This window comes from Larimichthys crocea, chromosome XXII (genome assembly GCF_000972845.2).
Source record: "Larimichthys crocea isolate SSNF chromosome XXII, L_crocea_2.0, whole genome shotgun sequence".
NCBI lineage: Eukaryota > Metazoa > Chordata > Actinopteri > Sciaenidae > Larimichthys > Larimichthys crocea.
The window spans coordinates 12,379,015-12,398,481 of record NC_040032.1 but is presented as its reverse complement, the minus strand read 5'-3'; the positions used below and the strand labels follow the sequence as shown (position 1 = coordinate 12,398,481).

Here is a 19,467-nt window from a genome sequence, read left to right as displayed (position 1 = left end):
TGTAGCAAATAACCTCTAGGACTCTTCCTTCTGTGCAGCTAAACATTATTGCAAATACATCCCTGCAGGTGTATGATTCAGCAGCACAAAATATACACCTAGTTCATAAACTTATATGTATATTCATCTATTTAGAGTGCCTCTTCTTACCATATTCAGACACCTTCTCTTCAGGTAAATTAAAGCCTCATTGCGCCATCTTGTGTTAACTTGCAGACATGACTACGGACAACACATGAAAACCTACTGCACATCTAGCATGGGCAGCAAAGGCAAACACAAAAGACAGAAAAATATATATCTTTTTGGAGCATTTTATTACTTTTTTGACAAATATATATGAAGGTTTTCCTATTAAGGAAACATTCTTTCAAAGATACGTTTACAGCAAATTCATTCCTGCAAAGAGACAGGAAACATGGGGAAATCATAAGAAGACACAATGGAACTAACCACTTCTATTTGTGCCCAGGAAAGGTAAGGGTGCAATTTCATAATTATAATGAATTCATGACAGCAATACAGAAGTCAGTCAACGCCAATGGGACATTCTTTACCATCTGTATTATCATGATACATGGGTGAATTATTAGTTTTGCATCAAGGCACACAAGCATTGATAACCGTCAGTGGAGCATTGCTTTTTTTTGCCAAGACATTGGTCCCATTGGGCAGTACAACTGTACAAACTACTGAATAAAAAACAAAATCAAAACATAACGTAGGGACTGGTTTGCAGGATAACAACAAAAGGAAATCTCAAAGAATTTAGATCAATAATGTACACAGAAATATTGAGTTCAGAACTTGGGACCTCAAGGGTTTGGGTTGAAACACATAATTTCTTAAGTATGGTGGCGGTGACATCTCGAACGCATTGCTCAAATCTGCTAGCTGTGACAGAAGACCTGCGACTCTTACAGAGGATGTAGCTCAGCGAGGGATCGCTTTTGCTGCTGTAGGAACTCCTGTAAGCTTCTTTTTCCCTGCCTGAAGTTGCTCTCCCTCCTTGAGAATGGCAAGATGACCTGGAGTCTTAGGAGCGTTTCAATGTTACTAAAACTTCTGATCTGTGACGTCTTGAGCGTATCAAGCACAGTCGTGGGGAGATAGCCTGCCAGGGGATCCAACCATTTCTCCTTCCACGACTTCATCTCCGAATGGAGAGAGACCTGATCTGGCAAGTCTTCCTTGTACAGGCGGAACACAAGACCACTAAGAATGCTGGTTTCTACTTTGGACATTGCGTAAGGCACAATCTCCAGACACCTCAAGGTATCCAATACCTTGTCTGTGAAGAGGTCGTCAATTTCTGCTATTGAGTGCTCTACAACTCTGGTGCTTACTGATTCTTTGTAAAAGTCACTCAATGCCTCTAGAAGCACTGAATGCAACATTGTTACATGGAGTTTAGAAGCCAGTGCAACAGCTTCCTCAAACCAGGACTTGTGATGGGTGTCAATATCACTCATGAGTTTACTGAGGGAGGCTTTGAGATCGGGCAAATTATTCACAGTAAGTAACATATCTAAGGGTTTACCCTGAAGGGACTGACTTAGCTTTTTTGTTACACTCAAAATGTTCTTCTGCACCACTGTTGATAGGATGAACTCAAAGTTTCTGATTGCATCGAAGAACTGTGATGCTTGCTGCTGGTTTGAAGTACTTCCTTCCCCTTTCAGCTCATTCAAGCAGAGCATGACAGCTTCTAAAATCTCTACCATCACCTCATGCATGTCATGACTCTTCTCCCAGTTTTTGATGAGTTGGTCTCTCAGCTCATTGCCCTTTCCTTCATCGTGCTGGAATACGTGAATGATCATGTCTTCCAGTTTGTTTTGGCGTTCTACATCCTCTGTGAGCCACTGCAATATTTTACCTATGAGAACTGCTCCGTCTGCTGCTTCTTCAACGGGAGAGGATCTAGCCAGCCATACATTAAGAGACAAAGCAGAGCTGACAGTTCTTACAGCCTGTGGGTACTTCTTAGCAATAGCTACACTCACAGCTCTCATCTGAGCTCCTACTTTGCCAACACTCAACAAGGCCTGTCCTCTACAATACTCCATGTTGAGCCCCCACTTCTCAGACAGGGCAGTCTCAATAGCATCTGCAAGAACAGCTGGATCTTCACCAAAAGGGATGAAAGCCAATGTTTCCTCACACTGGATGTCCTCTTTGTTTAGGTACCTGATGCACAACGGCACATAGAGCTCTCTGTCAATTTCAACAGCTTGCTCAGTTACGAATGTGAAGAACTGAGAGTCCCAGAGTTCCTTGAGGATTTGTTCACGCAGTTGTGGCTCATAGAAAGACACTGCTTTCCTTGGTCCTTCAGTGACCTCCAGCATCACTTCATCAGCCAATTTTACCTCTCCATCAGCAGGCTTCTCTGCTTGAGTGGGGGAATGTGCTCCTGTTGGTGCTTGCTGGTCTCCTGATTTAAAGAATAAAAATAGATGTTAATGCAACAGATACAAACCTACCCACTGCCAAATTTCTGGTTAACATTTGTCTTGTTATAATTTAAACTTGAGATCACTTACCACTGTCCAACTTTTGTCTTTGTAAAGTTCCCATCACCTAAAAATGTAAATGAGACACTTATAAGAATGGCTGTAAAAATGAATACTTATACAAGATTAACTATTTTAAGAATTATTTTAAATTTACCTGGGAAAGACAGTGACTGCTCTCCGGATCAACTGCAATACACTTCTCAATGACCTCTGGTAGTCTCTGCAGTGTTGTGCAGTGAGAGAGGAGCATCACATGGTCTATTCTGTTCCCTTTGCATACAGTGTTTTTTAACAGGTCCCTCATGGAATTCAGAGTGGTCTTCATCAGGTCACACTCCATGCTGACACTCGGCAGGACAGCTACTAGCCTAAGCAGTAAGGTCACAGTTGGGTGGCTCTTCGACTCAGGATGGACTAGTGTTTCAGCGATGGATGTTGGAGGAGCAACATCCTGGTATTTCTCGCTCCAGACAGAGGCCCAGGTGTTGATTTCCTGCTCGGCTGCTTCAGGCTCAGGAAGATCTGTAAGGTAGAGGCTGAATGGCTTGTCTGTGTACTCTGATAGAATGGGATTGCAGGAGGGCAGCAATGATAGAACTGACAGGGCCTTCAAGTGACTGTCTGAGAAGCTGTACTTCATTTCATCAACGAGACTTCTGAGGAGGGGAACACTCAGATTTTCTCTGTAGTATATCTCTGGAGATTCGTAGCTGTTGGCTTCTTCCGAGAAGCACACTTGTTCAGGAGCTACTTTAGTTGCTAGCTGGAACGCCTGCTCAAACCAAGTGGAGTGCACAGTGCTCACATTTTCTAGCATCTTGTTAAGAGTCTCTATGATCGAGGGGATTTTTTCCACTTCACAGAGAATATCAGCAGGGTTTCCACAGCGGAAGACAGTGCTACAGTTACGAAGAGGAGCGCAAGCGTTCTTCAAAATCACAAGGGTAATGATGAAGTCCATATTTCTCAGAGCAGTAGAGAGGACTTGCGCATGCATTGACTTGGAGCCTATGGCACTAGAGCTAACAGCATCTAGGCAGCTGAGGATGCCCTCTAATGTGTCAGCGAGGATGTCAAAGAAGTCCTCTCTCTTTTTCCACCTCGAGCAACACGTTTCAGGTATTTCTTCCAGGGCCTCTCTTGGCATATTCAAAAGCCCATCAACAGCCTGTGCTAGCTGTCCCTCAAGACAAGGAGATTCATCAAAGAACAGCAACAGGTCTTCTGTGATATCCAACATTTTTGCTACTGAAGGGCAAGGCACACTTCCTGCCAGCCAATGGGCAAGACCACAAGACTCACTGGGTGTTACAACAGAGAGTGGGTAGCTCTTGAGGAAATCCAAAGACATTTTCTTCAGGCTTTGATAACCTGAGCCCAAGTGCATGAATGCTTGTCCACGACACTGAGACATTGGTAAGCCCCAGTCCTCAGTGAGAATCTTTGCAAGGTTATTTGCTTGTGAATCAACATGACCGTTTTCATCAAATGGCAAGAAACCCATGAGCTCTACTTTTGGAGCAGATTCTCCAACATACCTGACAAAAACAGGTAGGTGCGTCTTGTCGGCAATTTTCACTGGTTTGTCTGTGATAAGTGAGAAGAATGGCGATTCCTGTATTTCTTTGAGTATGACGTCTCTGATGCCATTTATGAGGAGTTTCACCATTTCATCATCACCTATACAAGGTGTGCATTTGCTCTGACTTCCAAACCAATGGCACATGCTGAGCTCCTGGATGAAAATCTCTCTGTCCTCATCTGAGAGGTCAATGAGACTGCTATTCTTCTTTCCCAGTAGTGCAGCCAGTTTGAATACCGTTGCCAAGCTTTGACGATTATCCCCTGCATGCCCATTCTCATCTGCTGGTTTCATGTCTTGGTCCTCAATCTTGTCAGGAGATTGCTGCATGTCAAGATCTTCAGTTTCCTCCTTGATACAATCAACTAAGTATAGCAGGGGGAAAAAGACAACACAACAGAAATGATGAAAAACATTCAAATTATGGCAAATACAAGAACTTATTTCTTATTTAACTTGTAATGTAATGCAAAAAACATCTCAACAAACATACCTTCCATGTTATTTTCAGTGTTCCTGGTGAGACTTTTGGATTCTTTATCCTGTGAATACATCCATGAAAATAAAAATTAGTTTGACATTTATAAAATTAATAAAATACAAACATACTATAAATGTAACAGCCTTTTTGATTAGATGATACAAGCACGTACCAAACAGATTCCCTCCAAGGCTTGAGGAGTAACCTTCAAACACTGGGTCACCATGTGGTCCAGGTCTCTGCTGAAGTCCGTGCCCACCTGCAGCATAGCCAAGCACGGAGACCTGTCTTTGGGATTTGTATTTCGCAGGTAGTCTTGGAACTTCTTGTGGCGCATTACAACACCACAGTCCTCCAGTGCTGTGCTGGGTAGTACGGACATAATCCTCAGCAGCACATTGATGTTCCCAAAGTACTGCATGAGTGGCAGACGCAAAGTGTGAAATATTGAGCTTGGGATGGTCACGGAAGCAACTTTTGTTTTCCACGTTACTCTCCAACAGCACAGCTCTGTGAAGAAGTTATCGGCATCAGGAAGATCACTGCTGTAGAGGGGAGGCTTTGACTTCAGGCTCTCAAACATATAACTCACTGTGACTGAGCAGGGAACAAGGGAGAGGAAGTTGAGAGCTTCTTTGTGGTCTTCTGAAAAATGATCCTTCACAGCATTGATGAGGTTATCTACCAGGGGCACACTTAAGCCATCTTTGTAAAAACCGACTGGCTTTATCATGCCGTCTCTTGGCATAGCGTTTTCAGGCACTTCAATCTGCACTCTTAGACTCTGTGCCATTGCACAGGCTTCATCAAACCAGTTCTGGTGAAACACCTTCATGTTGGTTTTTACTCTGTTTAGAGTGGCCACAATACCACTGATTTGGCAAAGTTGGGATGCAGCACTGAAGTGGTCTTTCTGGAGACCTGCACTCAGCTCTCTGGTAAAGGAGGATGCATTCTTCAAGACCACCATTGCAATGATGAAATCAAATTCCATTACCTTGCGGAGGAGTCCCCCAGCTTGCTCAGACACAAAGGATTTCCATCTCTGTGGGTTGTTTTTGACTTTCTCCAAACATTCAACTAGGGGCTCCAGCATCTGCACAAACACCTCATAAGAATCATGTTTCTCTTGCCAAAGGGTGCAGAACTTCCCCTGTAACTCTTGGACCTTTTCGTAGCTCTCTCTCAGACCATAGGCTATTACATGGTCTAGCTGTTTTTGTAGAGTAGCGCTGCTGCCAAAAAACATCAAAACCTCTTCAAATGTATCCAGAGCCCTCTTAACAGCAGGCACTGGGATGGATTTTGACCACCATGTGTTGAAAGAGTAGGAAGAGCAGTGTGTGCTTATAGCAAGAGGATACTTCTCCTGAACTTTGCAGGCAAATGCTTTCAGCTTGTAAGAAACATCGCCAGAGCCTAGGTATGCTTGACCTCTGCAGTTATTCAAATCAAGACGCCACTTGACTGTAACCATGTCCATGAGACGCTCCACCATAGCATCACAATCAAGATCCGCCTCAAGGAATCCCATCAATTCCAATCGCATGACATCAAAACTGTCCACAAACCGGAGGAAAAGTGGAAGGTAGTCTTTCTCCCCAAATTTCACAACACGGTCAATGAACAAAGAAAAGAATGAACTCCCTACTTCCATGAGAATTCCCTCTCTGACAGCATTCTCGCACACAGTGAGAACTTCTTTCATTTCAGACTTGGTCACATACTCGACCTCTCCATCCTGAGCAGAAGCGTCACTATGTTTCCTACTTTGACTGCTGTATGCAGCGGTCACTGCAGCCTGCAGAGCCGATTTAAGAGCTTCTCTATCAGTCTCTGCACACTTCATCTCAACAAGCCTTTCAGCATCCATCTCTAGGTTTATGAATTGTAATTCTTCTTCAGTGTCCTTTTCAGCATGGTTCCCATGGGATGCCACTAAAATGAGAGGTGGGAATAATAGTGTGAGATTACAAATTTAACACATTAGTAAATAAAAAACATTTGCATATGTGCATATTAAAAGATGGCAGTTGAACACTTGAACCAACAGCTTTCTAGCACCCCCTAAAGGCATTGCAACAATCTGCCAGACTGTCAAGTATAAAAACACAAGTACTACCCTGTTATAGGAACATCAGAGTGCTAAATATTTTTTGAATTTATGAATGATTCCCCGTCAGAATTATTGACTGCATGAATGTCAGTGATCAAAATCAGGAAGGGGACGGACGTAGAAAGAGCGGTTTGCCCTTGCAGAGTGGCTGTATGTTTGTGCTCTGCTTGTTCAACAGGTGTTTGATCATACTTGCTCACTCGTTTATTTCACAAGGAAAACAGTTACAAACGTTAACAAAAATAGTTCCTTAATTTTCAGTCAAATCAATAAAAACAACTTAAGTGGTCAAAATTGGTATAAAACCACAGATCCCACCCGTCCAGCACTAGAATGACATATCTGGCTGGTAAGGTGAGTACACTATATGCTAATCATTCAGTCACCAGACTAAATAACAAAGTTCAGTTTTAGATGATTAATAAATGTAGTTACAGTTCTTGACTTCAAAAAAATATATCATGAAGTCTGTGCAGTTACACTGCGGTCCACTTTGTGTGTTGATAATATATGTATGCAGCAACTGCTGTCTCAGCCTCTGTCATAGATAGTATTTGAAAGCCCTATAAATAAATATATTTCAATGTCCTCTTACCTTGGGGAGGCTTCTCCTTTGTGTCATCGTCCTGCAAAATAAAATTTTGTAATTTCAGGTAGAATAGTTGCTTTAATGAAATTTCAATAGTACTCTGCTCGAGGACAATCTACTCACGATTTGCAGCAACTGCAGAATGTCTGGATGCTTCTGGACATATGACTCCACCATTTGTTCAACACTGAAGTGCACATCTTGGTTCACGTAGACATATGCCATGCTGCATTTTCTTTGGTCCTCTGGTGTGGCTTTCAGATAGGAGTGGCACCGCTCCAGCACCATATGGTATTGGCCGTAGACATCTGCCTCTGCGTTTACACACGGAACAGTGCCCAACACTCTCAGCAAGCTCTGCACATTTGGGTAAAACCCAATATCGGGAATCTTCAGTGTAGCGAACACAGTGGTTGGAAGGATCCTGCGCTTGCTTGCGTGTCTCCACTTCACTTCCCAACAACCGAGCTCTTCGTAGAACGTGTCGGGCCTCGCAAGGTTGTTCAAGTTGGCGTCTGCTACTTTATCCCTGCGGATGCTGAAGTTGTGATCAGCCATGTAAGATGGCACTAATGCGAGCCATCGGAGAATCCTCACCATCTCTGTGCTGAATACTCTCTTCACCTCTGCAACAAGGTACAGCAAGATAGGCCGGCTCAGAGTTTCTCTGTAAAAGTCCTCCAGTGGCGTTTCGGTTGTGTCTTCTTGGTTCACCTCCGGTTTCGTGACCTCCACTCCCAACTTCTTTGCCCTGCCGACTGCGTCTGAAAACCATTTCCTGTGGAATATTGCAAGCTCCTGTTGATATTTGCTTACCAGCTTTAAGGCATTGGAAATTGTGTACTGCAAGGTACTGCTGATGCTAATTATTCCCCTGAGACTCGAGTTGAGTATGCTCACACAACAGAGGGTGTTCTTCAGAACAACAAGTGTAATGATGAAATTGAAATTCTTCAAAACTGGCTTGAGCTTAGCCATCTGCTCAGCAGTGTCTTCGTCTACTTTTGAGATCATTTCATTGATGCAGTTCAGGAATGGCTCCAGAATATCTAACATGGTCTGGAAGGCATCAGTGTTGTATTCCCAATTCTCACTGACAGCTGCCTTGATCCTGTCTGCTTCCCCTTTAACATGCCCGTATGTCATCTGGATCTTTCCCTCCAATCTCTTCCACAGCTCTGGGGTTCTCCTGAGTAACGAGGCCACCTCCTCTACAGTGTCTGCAACGCTTTGAATGGAGGGCACTGGCATGCAGCGAATAATCCATATGTTGAAGGCATATGGGTCACTTGGTGACAGGACTACTTGTGGAAACTCCTGCAGAATCCTGCAGGTAAGGTCGCGCATTTTCTGACACACACTGCCCGTGACCAGATAAGTCAGTCCTCTACAGTGCTCCATCCTCAGTCCCCACTTGTTTCGCAACTCTGAGAGAAGCATGTAAAACAGATTCTCTGCATCCAGGTCGCATGGCAAGAACCCGATGAGGTGCTTTTGTGGGAACCCATCTATTGTGACAGACCTGATGAAAACTGGGATCTGCTCCTTTCCCTCTATATTCGTCACATCTTGAAGCAGAATGGAGAAGAATCGTGCCAGTCTGAGGCTGTTCTGGATTTCCTCCCGCATGAGGTCTTCGCTGAACTGGAGGATTTCTTTCCTGTCGATTTTCTCCACGCAGATACGATTGAGAGCCTGCTGACCTCTCGCGCCTCCGATCGGTTCATCTGCGTTTGCGCCATTGATGCTGAATCCAGTCAGTGCCAGGATTTCCTTGAAATAGACTTTCAGAGTCTCTTTTGCTTTGAAGCTGGCTACATCCTCTTGGGTTTCATTATCTTTTTGCAGTTCAGGTGTTGCACTGTTCTCTCCTGATACTTCTCTAGTCACCTCAGTAACTTCGCCTGTTCTGTTTTCTGATAGGAAAGAGAAAAAAAAATGATTGAAAGGATGAGATGATTCTTAGATTTGATAATTAAATCACAATATGTACAGCAAGGGCTAATACTTCACACACAAAATCTCAAGGGGCTTAAATAAAAAGGGACCAGTTACTGTACCTTTTGTTTTCTTCACAGATGTAGGTTCTTCTTCCGACTGCATGAATGGAGAGGGATAATTACACATTTGCAATTTCAGTGTAAATTCTAAGCAGAATAAATGTAAACATTGAATTTAACACTTACAGGGTCTCTAGCTCGTTTCCTGTTGCAGGCTGATTGATTATTCACAGCCATTGTAAAGTCAAATATTGTTGGAACAGCATCTTCCCTTAAGACACAACTGGAGGCGCTCTGAAAAAACAAAAAACAAAAAGCACTTAGCACTCACACTTATACTCAATATTCTGCGTGAAATAACTTATTTGCTACCAACATATTGAAGCCATATGATTCTCATACTTAAAGAATCTTCCAGTATACAAAGCAGCACAAGGCATCACTGGGTAACACAACAAAATAATTACTGGCATACACCAAGTTACATCTCTATTTGGTACACCTGTAGCTTTGAATGCTCAGTCACTGCCGACACTGTATCTGAGTGGAGTTGATACAAAGCTGTGATTTGCTTCATGGGTGTAGTCACTGTTGAGGTTTTGTTGAATTTGAATAATAACAACAATATACAACAGATTTGCTTCTCACCTGATGAGAGATCACAGAAGGCTCAAAGTGCTTTGCACAAAGCCTGTACAGCATATGCAACTGCTCCGGAGGTTCTGACGCCAAGTCTGGACGACAACAGTTGTTCAGCCATTGTTTGCAGCTGGAAGATAAAGAGGGGGGGAAAGGCAAACATTGTTGGGGTCAAAAAAACATGGACTTAAAAAACCTAATCTCTGTAGATTATGCTGTATAAGTATATAAAATAATGATTCAATAAAATGACATGAACTCTCAAAGCTTTGTGAAACAGTTTGCTTCAATTTCGACACTGCAAGGCAGAAATTTAGTTTTTGTGAGCATGGAGACATTTGTAAAACGTAAAGAGAAGAGAATCAAAATCATATCATCAAAAATACCAATATTTATTGAATATGAAATAATAAGATGAGATACTTTTCTTAATTCAGAGAGTTCAACGTGCTTACTGTGCAAAAAACAAGTGTGAACTGATGCAGATACTACATGCAGATACTCTGCACGTTTTTTTTTAGTTGGCGACTGAAACAACTTTAAAATTGCCAGTTACTATGTTGAAAGACTTCATCATCACCGCTGGCTAAACGCCAGCTCAAACACATTTTTAGACAAACATCCAAACCCATCTCTGTTTGAGGGAGATGCTTTTGATGCTCACTGCAGTGCATCATGCTGTTACGCTACAAGAGGTCATGTCTGCAACAATGAGCCTGCCTCAGAGGTGGAAGATGAAGCTTTCGATCCATCTCCCTCTCTTTGTGTCAACTGATTTCATTCATGCATGCATGCACAATACATTATTAGGTGGGTACCCGCTTGAAAACAGACAGGGTAAGAGGACAGGAGCTAAAAAACACCCAAACTCACTGCAGGACTTGGACATGAAATATTTGGAGACTCATCTATCAGTCTGGTTTGGAGGTGGTTGCATTTCCTCTTCACAGATTCAGCAGCCAGCTCCAATTATTGCACTATATATCTGAATATATTAGTAAATGGACGGTACTTATAGAGTGCCTTGCTAGTCTTCTGAGTGCTTTTACAGTACATATTCTCATCTATCTATATCTCTTAGGAGGTCCGCCAGTTTTTGTCATAATAATTGATAATTTTCACCAAAATAATTTGTGAGAATTAAAAAAAAATATATATAACAAAAATGATGAGTAAACGGCAAGCATTAATATGCAATAAAAAGCTACTTTTTACCAAAACTATTAATATTTATAAATCATTCCATTATGCCTAAATGTTTTATCAATAGGCTAATAACCTAGCATATAAATAGGGTTAATAAGGTGAAATAAAAGGTGAATAAAAGTAAATATAAAAGTTATTATAAGCAAGGCTTAAAATGTGACATGTGCTTGTCTCTCGTCCAAGGCTGAAAAAGGTTGAAGACACAAAGACACAAAATATATATACACCTTTTAAATATGTATATAGTTATTTCCTATGTCTTATGTTTCATGTTTTTATGTTATATTTTCGTCTACTTGTCCTTTAAATTGTACTTATACTTGGATGTACAACTGAGAGCACAGTCTCACAGTCACAATCTACTGTTACTGGTTCTTTTTAACTGTTATTTATTTCAAAACTAAATTTATCTCATATCTCACTGTTAGCTCAGTGCTACTTGTTTTATTTTTTACTGTTACTGGTTCTATTTAACTGCTACTCATACATGTGTATATATTGTTTAAAATAGGATATTCTATAGGGTATATTGTTAAAGTTTTGTTTTCTTACTACTGTTTTCTTGCTATCACTTACCGTTTAGGAGCTGCGATAACAAAAACAATTTCCCTATGGGGATTAATAAAGTACTTCTGATTCTGACAGTCAAATTCTGGCCAATAAAGCGATTCAGATTCAGAATTAAGACCCTTGTTATGCATTAAGCTGCCATGCAAAGTGCTCATCATCACTTTTAGGAGCTCATACACTTGGGGACACTTGGGGGGAGCCGGGGATCGAACCGCCGATCATCAAAACTACAGCCACAGTCAGGAGGTAAAAAAAAAAGAGGTGGCGCTAGACTGCTGTTTATTCATGAGGAGCTCACCTGTTAAAAGCAATTAAATATGTATTTAATTATTTATCTTTTTATATTATTTACAATGCAAAAAAACACAGAAGCTAAACAGAAACTATGAATGGACGCTAACCGCAGCCACACTGGTGTTAGTCGGTAGTTGTGTCGTGTAGGCGAATAAGCTAAATTACAAACACACACACACGAAAAAAAAAGTTTCTAACTATGTCCCCCACTCGTTTAAAACAAACTCCCAGAGAAGCCGTGAGTCTTCTGTCGCTGTCCGTGTCCGAGCTTTGACTGAGTTGAGCCGGAGTTCATCTTTCGGACTTTTTCCTCTCTAACGTTTAGTCTGCGCCATTTTCCACAGAGTTGTGTCACTGTTAGCGGCTAACGTGATGTTAGCCGCTAACGTGCTAACACATTCATCTCGCCCAAAACAAAAACAAACGAGCTGAATCTTTTCTTACCGCTCCGGATCCAGAGGGAAGCTGAACAGTGGAGTGGAGTTTCCCGGCTGGTAGTCACAGTTCGCTGCGGCGCAGCAGTCAGTCATTTTGAAACCCCGCAATGTAGCTTTAGCTTTTAGCTTTTAGCTTCTAGCTCGGGCTGTTTGCAAGTCTCACACAGCCATGCCTCAAAAAAAAAGAGAAAAGAAAGAAAAAGGAGGAGAAATCCTGCAGCCAGACACACTTTCAATGTCTCCACCGTCGCTTTGTGTCCCGTCCGTGAGCTTAAGAACCGACTAAATCCATGCTTTCACAAAACAAAAAGTTGATGTTGATGTGTGCGCGGTGAAAGCCAGAAAAGAGTCGTCGGAGCCGAAAGCGTGTTGTCCCATCAACCAGGAACTGGGCTGAGCAGTGCGAGGTGTTAACCAGGAGAGGGCAGGATGGCACCAACAGGTCCGGACAAAGAGTGTCAGGGGGCAAGATGACTCCCCCCACCCCGTTATGTTACATTCAAATGCAGGTACATGCTACAGAAATCCAGGCTACCACCAGGGCAGTCTGCATGACTAAATATACTTCTGTTGTGTGTGTGTGTGCACATATCAACTTATATGCTATTGTCATGACCTGGGCTCAGGGGCGGAGCCAGGAATTTTGGGCCCCATGACAAAAAAATCAAATTGCCCCCCCTCTGTGCAGCTGTTGTCCCCACATCTCTAGGACCTAACTATCCCATCAAAAGCTTTACAGAACTCTAATCAAAGGCTTGCAACTGTTTTAATACCAGTACTAGCACAATATTTACTGCTGGTGATTTGTACATGCATGCAAGTCTGCATAGTGCAGTTCACTGTTTGATGCAAGATTAAAAGCCACTGTAAAAATGTGCTAAAGGCAAATTTTTTATTTAACTTTTACTGCCCAAAACACATAAAGACAAAGGAATAAAAATAATTTCATTATTATATTTGAAATATACAGTCGTCCCTTGCTACAATGCGGTTCGCTTTTCGCGGACTCGCTGATTTTTTTAGTGTAATTTTGCATGCTTTTTTTTTTTTTTAAAGCGTACTGTACAGTATGAACCCGCATTGTGTTCTGCATCCTAAATTGGCTAAGGGAGAACCGCACGTGTTCTGCGTCCTGATTAACTAAGGGAGTACTGTACAAAATGCGTGTAAAAAGGTGTATAAATGTGTGTGGTTAGGGGGTTTACGGTCTTAAAACATGTATAATAATTGTAAAACTTACTTCGCGGATTTCGTTTATTGCGTGTTATTTTTAGAATGTATCCCCCGCGATAAACGAGGGACCACTGTACTCAATGATGATGGTTTAATCATTTTATATTGGTGTTTACCTATTTTTTGGGGCCCCTGTCAGTCGTGGCCCCTAGATAGATAGATAATAAATAATATCATAACAATCCAGCCTACTGTGAAGGAAACAAATAACTCAAATACAAAACCAACACAAACTAAACCCGAGCTGCTGCAGAGAGAGAGACAGATCTCTGCCACTGAGATCTTAAAAATGAAGTAGACAAAGACAAATCAAATCGAATTTCGATGTATTTTCCAGTTGACTTTAGGAAGTGGAGAAACACTGAAAACACAGATCAGTCTCCCAGCCGAGATTGAGGTCCATCACCTTCAAGTGGGAGCTCAGAGTTCAACCTGCCAAGGACAATGATGGTGCACTTCTGCACCTCTCCATCACCGTTTGGACAAGGGCAGACTGCAAGGTGATTGGCTGCAATCTTCCATCTCCTCCTGGCCTGGACTCTTGCAGGATGCTGAGGTTTGCAGGAAATTTAAAAGCACATATATACTGTATATTTATGTCTTCTAATACTTGATTTATTGATCTTCAATATACTTTTACTTGATGTTTGTTATGCACTTTTAAACCACATGTAGTGCTGACAGTTCTGTCAGTATCTTGAACTGCAGTTATTCTCTTGTTTCGACTCGATACTCTCTGATTTGGATTCGCAGCTTCCTCTTCTTCATAGTTTGTAAGCAGATTTGGTTCATGTTATTCTTACTGTTGCCCTCCACAGACCCTGGACACACATCCCACCTCTTCAGATCATAAATCTGGAAATCTGATCCGGTCCTAAATCACACCATGCATCCTTTTGTCATCTGTGATTTTACATTTTCACCCATGAAATTATGTAACCATGCACTGATCCTACAGAACAGTGTGTAATTAAAGATGTATTTTTAAATTAGAGTTTTCACATATAGAAATACATTCACTGCCAACAGTCTATTTGTTCCTATCAGTGTCCTCATGTGATAAAATGTCTTATATAAACATGTGTTATATAAAAAAGTTTGACTTGTCATCTCACAATGACAAACACACTGAAAATAGCCTGAAACAATATCACCTATTATCAGCGTTATTAATCACAGCTGCTATAATGTCGACATGAAAATGATTAAATTCAGCAAAACAAATGAAATGTCTGGATCACTTTATGGCTTTATTGTGCCAAGTGGATTTCAATCATATCAGATTGAATTAATGCCAGACAAGATAGTGGAAGTCTGAGTGGACAGTGGCTCAGCCGTTTAGTCGCAAACATACAGTCCAATCACAGGCTTAATATCTAAAGGGTATGATGGATAATCATAGATATGAGGGGCAGAGCAAAGAATTATGAGCTTTATTGACTGTACCTGAAGGCAATTTAAACTGGACTCATCAATTAGTGATTCATTGTCAGGAGACATCTTTAACAGATTATAGTCTGGTGTGTGCTATTTGGCTGTCATATCCACCTTCCACCCGTCTTCTTCCTAAATCTGACTTGGAAGGGAAAAGCTGTTTCAGTCTAGACAAATCAAATAAATCGATGAATATAAAAATTAAAACGTCATTCCAGTGTGTGTAAAATCGACCACATGTTCTGGATTTTGAGTTATTAATGGAGCTTATTGTAAAACAGAGCTAAGATAAACGCATAAAAATGTAGAATGATGAGCACAAAAGGTTATGAAACACCTCTGATTCTTTATTAACATATTCAGCAGAAGATTGGGTGACACACTTTAACAAGTCTAACGGGAGCATTAACCTAATACTTATATCATATAACTGGAATCAGGACTCACACCCACCCTGAAAAGTTTACAGTGGTCAATACTCGCTCCCCAAAACAGAACATGAAAACAGCATGAAAGACAAACGGTAAGAACATAATGAATGTAATGAAAAAGATTGAAACACAATGCAGAGAAGATATTCCTTCAGTATGAAGGCTGGATAGAAAAATTACTAAACAAAAAGGATGTTTGCATGACTTATTTACAAAGCTGTGGATCATCGGTCCAGCAGCTACCACATCACAACACACTAAGATGTCTCCTCCCTGTCCGGGTATGTCTTCATGTAGACGTCTACGATGGCATCCAGATTGTACCCAACATCATAGTTTACGTTCAAGAGAGCAAGACTCTTTGATTTGAATTTGTCTGGCGTGTTCGCCATGTACATCTGGAAGCGCTTGTATGCCACATCACAGCCGTCCTCCAGAGCCAAGGTAGGCAGGACGCCGATCAGCCTGAGAACCGCGAGCATGTTTGGGAAAAACTTCACGTCGGCCAGCTGAAGTGTTTCGTGGAGACTCGACGCAAAAGTCTCGCCTTTGCCCTTTTTGCTCCATTTGACCCACCAGCAGTGCAGCTCGGCAGAGAGCGATCCTGCATTAGGGATGTCATCTTTAAACACTTGCACACACTCTTCCTCGGGTTCAGTAGACCTATGCTGCTCTATGACAGCAGGTACCAGTGACAGACATCTCAGAGCCTTCAGGTGGTCCTCGCAGAAGAGTTCGTTCATTTCTTTAATGATATGGTTCGCAATGGGAATGGACAGGTGCTCCTTGTAGTAACTCTCCGGCCGAATGGCTCCAGAGTCGACATGATTCTTCCTCAAGAATGAGCGAGGGACCTCAACTGGGATTTCCATCGCAGTGGCGAGGTTAACGGCCTCGTCGTTCCAGAACTCGTGATACACGTCGATGTTGTCAGACACTTCCTTCAGGGAGTGCAACAAAGCTTTTAAACTGGTTGAAGCAAAGTGGGCATCGGCAGCTGTCCCCTGCACGTTCTTCCCAAACGCTCGTGTCAGTATCATCGTGTTTTTCAGGACGATCAACGCCATGACAAACTCGAAATCAGCCAGTGCTTTTGAAATCTCTAAGGCGTTGTGAGTGACTTGGTCATTCCACCTCATGTCTTCGTTGTCGTGCACGCTATCCACACAGAGTAGTAACGCCTCTAAAATGTCCACTGCCACATCAAACACATCATGTCGTCTGGTCCAGCCAGATTGACAGATCTCTTTCAGTTCCTTGGCCTTCTCCTCTTTGTCTGGGTAGAAAATTGAAATGGCGTGCTCCAACTCCAATTGCAGCAAAGTGGACTGACTGAAGAATGACTCAATCTTCTTCAAGGTTGACATGACAAGCTGAACCCCGGACAAAGCCATACCATTCGCCAGTGACACATTGAATGTACGAGTGGATCTTATTGCAAGCACTGCCTTCGGGTACTTCTCCATCAACTTGGCAGCAAACGTTTTTATTTTGCTAAAATGTGTCCCGGAGCAGGAGTGGGCTTGACCTCTACACTGTCCCATATCCAAGCCCCATTTGTCAGTCATTTCAGACAGCAGTTTCTCTGCTAAGGCATCTTCGTCTCCTTCAAAGGACAAGAATCCAACAAACCTCTCCCGCTGGCAGTTAGACTGATCCACAAAACGTAGAAAGACGGGGAGGTACCATTCCCCTGAGATGTTCACCAAGTCATCAGTAAGCAATGAGAAGAAGCCATTTTCCTTAACCTCTTCCACCAGCTTACTCTGTACGTATTTCTCAAACACTTCAATCAACTGATTGAGCTGACCTGAGGAAAAGCACTTCTTATTCACATCGTACCTCTTAATGAGGACATCATCGCCACAATTCATGCGATATTCTAGCATTGCCTGAAAGTTTGTTGATCCGAGGCCGTCCTTCTTATCACCAGGCCCAGTTGGAGGAATGCTCTGCTCTCCCAACAGTATAAGAACTTCAAATAATGACTTAAGATACTCTTTGTACTCCTCTTCCTCTGAGAGTGGCTGTACATCGTCCTTAGCTGTCTCTGCTTGAGACTTTTTGATTTCTAAGAGAAGGAAACAATTTCAAGATAGAAACCAAATAAATTATTTTGCTTGTATCATTTTATTTTTAAGAAATAAACTTGTTGATAGTTCTACTTACTTTTTCTCCCCGTACTCTCTGTTTCGTCATCTTTGGTCTACAAAAATAAATAAATCGATTTGAATTTAAACATGTGATTCATGAATTTCAAATTATACAAACCATTTTTCTCAATTTAAAACATTCAAAATGGATTTTACTCACCGTCTCTTTACTGCGCTTCACCTGCACATTCTGAAGTTGGCTTGGCGCATCAAAGATTGTTGGTATGGCGTCATCCTTCAACACTGCACTCTGAGTCTCCTGAAAAATCGACCCCAAAATGTTAATTATACACCACATCACCCACATACTCACTAAGCACTTTACAGTATACTGTATTTATTGAATAATTATTGAAATAACATGCAGGGCTGCATTAAGCCCTTTAAACCCTTTACTTAAAGATTGGCAATTACATTAAAAGCACTGCATAATCTGGGATGTCTTCTACGATTTGGTCCAAAATAATATACAACTTGAAAACTTACACTTTGAATCAAAGATGGTTCAAAATGTTTCCCACAAAGTCTGTAGTATCTGTACAACTGGTCCGGTGATTTGTCTTTGAGATCTGGCCTCTGGCATTTTTCAACCCACTTCTTGGACCTGAAAGGAAAGCGTAAACAGAAAAAGTTTGAAAGTCAATATAAATTTTGACTATGAGGTTCAGTGCTACATCAATTCGACAACATGCCGCACGCTTTTCCAATGTGTATTTATTGGTAGGGATTGAATCTAAAGGTTTGTTGGCTGATAACACCTGTCTCTGTTAAAAATTAATAAGGCAGTGTTGTTTCGTTAGGTGAGGAAGGATGGATAGATGACTCCTTTGAACAGCAGTTCAAACAGGTTAGAAATGAGGTGACTATCTTAAGGAATATGCAAAGTATAAATGGATACAGATGTTTTTTAAATGCACCCAGCAGCCAATAAAAATGTTCATAACAGGAATAACATCTTGTTCATGGCAGATGTGTTTGCACAGGTGAAAATAAATTTCGTTAACCAACGCTCCATCCCATTAGGTGTCAGCATGCACAGTGCCGGTGAACTGGCTCCCCTAAATGGAACGCTGCTTTTTCCAGTTTTCAACTTGTGCTTTTCTTCATGTGCCATGTCAAATGTCTACTGTGTAAAATATTCCCCTTTTTTCATTTGTCTTTGCAGGAATAATACACCAATATACCATGTGCATGTATGCATGAGCTGTAGATGTTTTAACCAGTTCTTTACTGCATGGTTGTTGAGCCGCATTTTGTAATAAACGTCCAAAATGTAATAACTTTTTCAATATGTAATAACTTTTGTAATTTCATTTTGTAATAAAGCCGCATTTTGTAATAAACTGCCCCAACGCATTTTGTAATAAATTTTGCCGCATTATGTAATAAGTTACAAAATGCACTTGCAACTTTTTTATTTTCTAGGAAATGTAATAACATGGTGCATTATGTAATAACAATTCTAAAGCATAGTTTATTTGTTTGTTAATTGTATTTTATTTTACTTTAAAGTATTTGTAAAAGCTAGGCCTATTATTAGTATCACTGTATTAGCCTAGTAGCAGTACTTAGCAATTACTATCAGTACACTATTCAAAGGTTGCATTAACAGAGAATATTATGTAAATTGCAGATTTTTTGCATTTGGTAATAATCTTGTCAAAATGTAATAACTTATTACATAATGCGGCAAAATTTATTACAAAATGCAACATTTGGGTAAGGAGCATTTTGGCAACAAAAAAAAAAAAAAAAAAAAAACAAAAAAATTGGTAATCAAATA

General features: G+C 41.3%; 2 protein-coding genes across 2 annotated transcripts; both read right to left on the bottom strand.

Annotated features, from left to right (window-relative positions):
• Positions 1 to 298: 298 nt before the first annotated feature.
• Positions 299 to 12,919, bottom strand: si:dkey-250d21.1 (repressor of the inhibitor of the protein kinase). Its single transcript, XM_010749452.3, has 11 exons — positions 12,441 to 12,919; positions 9,936 to 10,056; positions 9,474 to 9,581; positions 9,348 to 9,384; positions 7,411 to 9,203; positions 7,294 to 7,324; positions 4,755 to 6,520; positions 4,595 to 4,643; positions 2,674 to 4,466; positions 2,547 to 2,583; positions 299 to 2,437 (listed from the first exon to the last, which is right to left on the bottom strand). Exons 1-11 carry the CDS (start codon positions 12,524 to 12,526, stop codon positions 918 to 920), a joined length of 7,341 nt encoding a protein of 2,446 aa, XP_010747754.3. The 5' UTR covers positions 12,527 to 12,919; the 3' UTR covers positions 299 to 917.
• A 2,507-nt stretch (positions 12,920 to 15,426) lies between these two features.
• On the bottom strand, positions 15,427 to 18,936 carry thap12a (THAP domain containing 12a). The gene is made up of 5 exons (XM_027273747.1): positions 18,905 to 18,936; positions 18,171 to 18,288; positions 17,845 to 17,943; positions 17,701 to 17,737; positions 15,427 to 17,602 (listed from the first exon to the last, which is right to left on the bottom strand). The coding sequence occupies exons 1-5, from the start codon at positions 18,934 to 18,936 to the stop codon at positions 15,789 to 15,791; spliced, it is 2,100 nt and encodes a 699-aa protein (XP_027129548.1). The 3' UTR covers positions 15,427 to 15,788.
• Positions 18,937 to 19,467: the final 531 nt, after the last annotated feature.

Excerpts from the sequence above, each read along its gene's own strand:
- si:dkey-250d21.1 (XM_010749452.3), bottom strand. The coding sequence starts at position 12,526 with ATGACTGACTGCTGCGCCGCAGCGAACTGTGACTACCAGCCGGGAAAC. Across the intron at positions 10,057-12,440 it reads TTCCCTCTGGATCCGGAGCG|CTGCAAACAATGGCTGAACA; the intron begins GTAAGAAAAGAT and ends TTTATCTTCCAG. Across the intron at positions 9,385-9,473 it reads GGAAACGAGCTAGAGACCCT|TCGGAAGAAGAACCTACATC; the intron begins GTAAGTGTTAAA and ends CCATTCATGCAG.
- thap12a (XM_027273747.1), bottom strand. The coding sequence starts at position 18,936 with ATGCGGCTCAACAACCATGCAGTAAAGAACTG. Across the intron at positions 18,289-18,904 it reads AACCATGCAGTAAAGAACTG|GTCCAAGAAGTGGGTTGAAA; the intron begins GTTAAAACATCT and ends CTTTCCTTTCAG. Across the intron at positions 17,944-18,170 it reads AACCATCTTTGATTCAAAGT|GAGACTCAGAGTGCAGTGTT; the intron begins GTAAGTTTTCAA and ends TCGATTTTTCAG.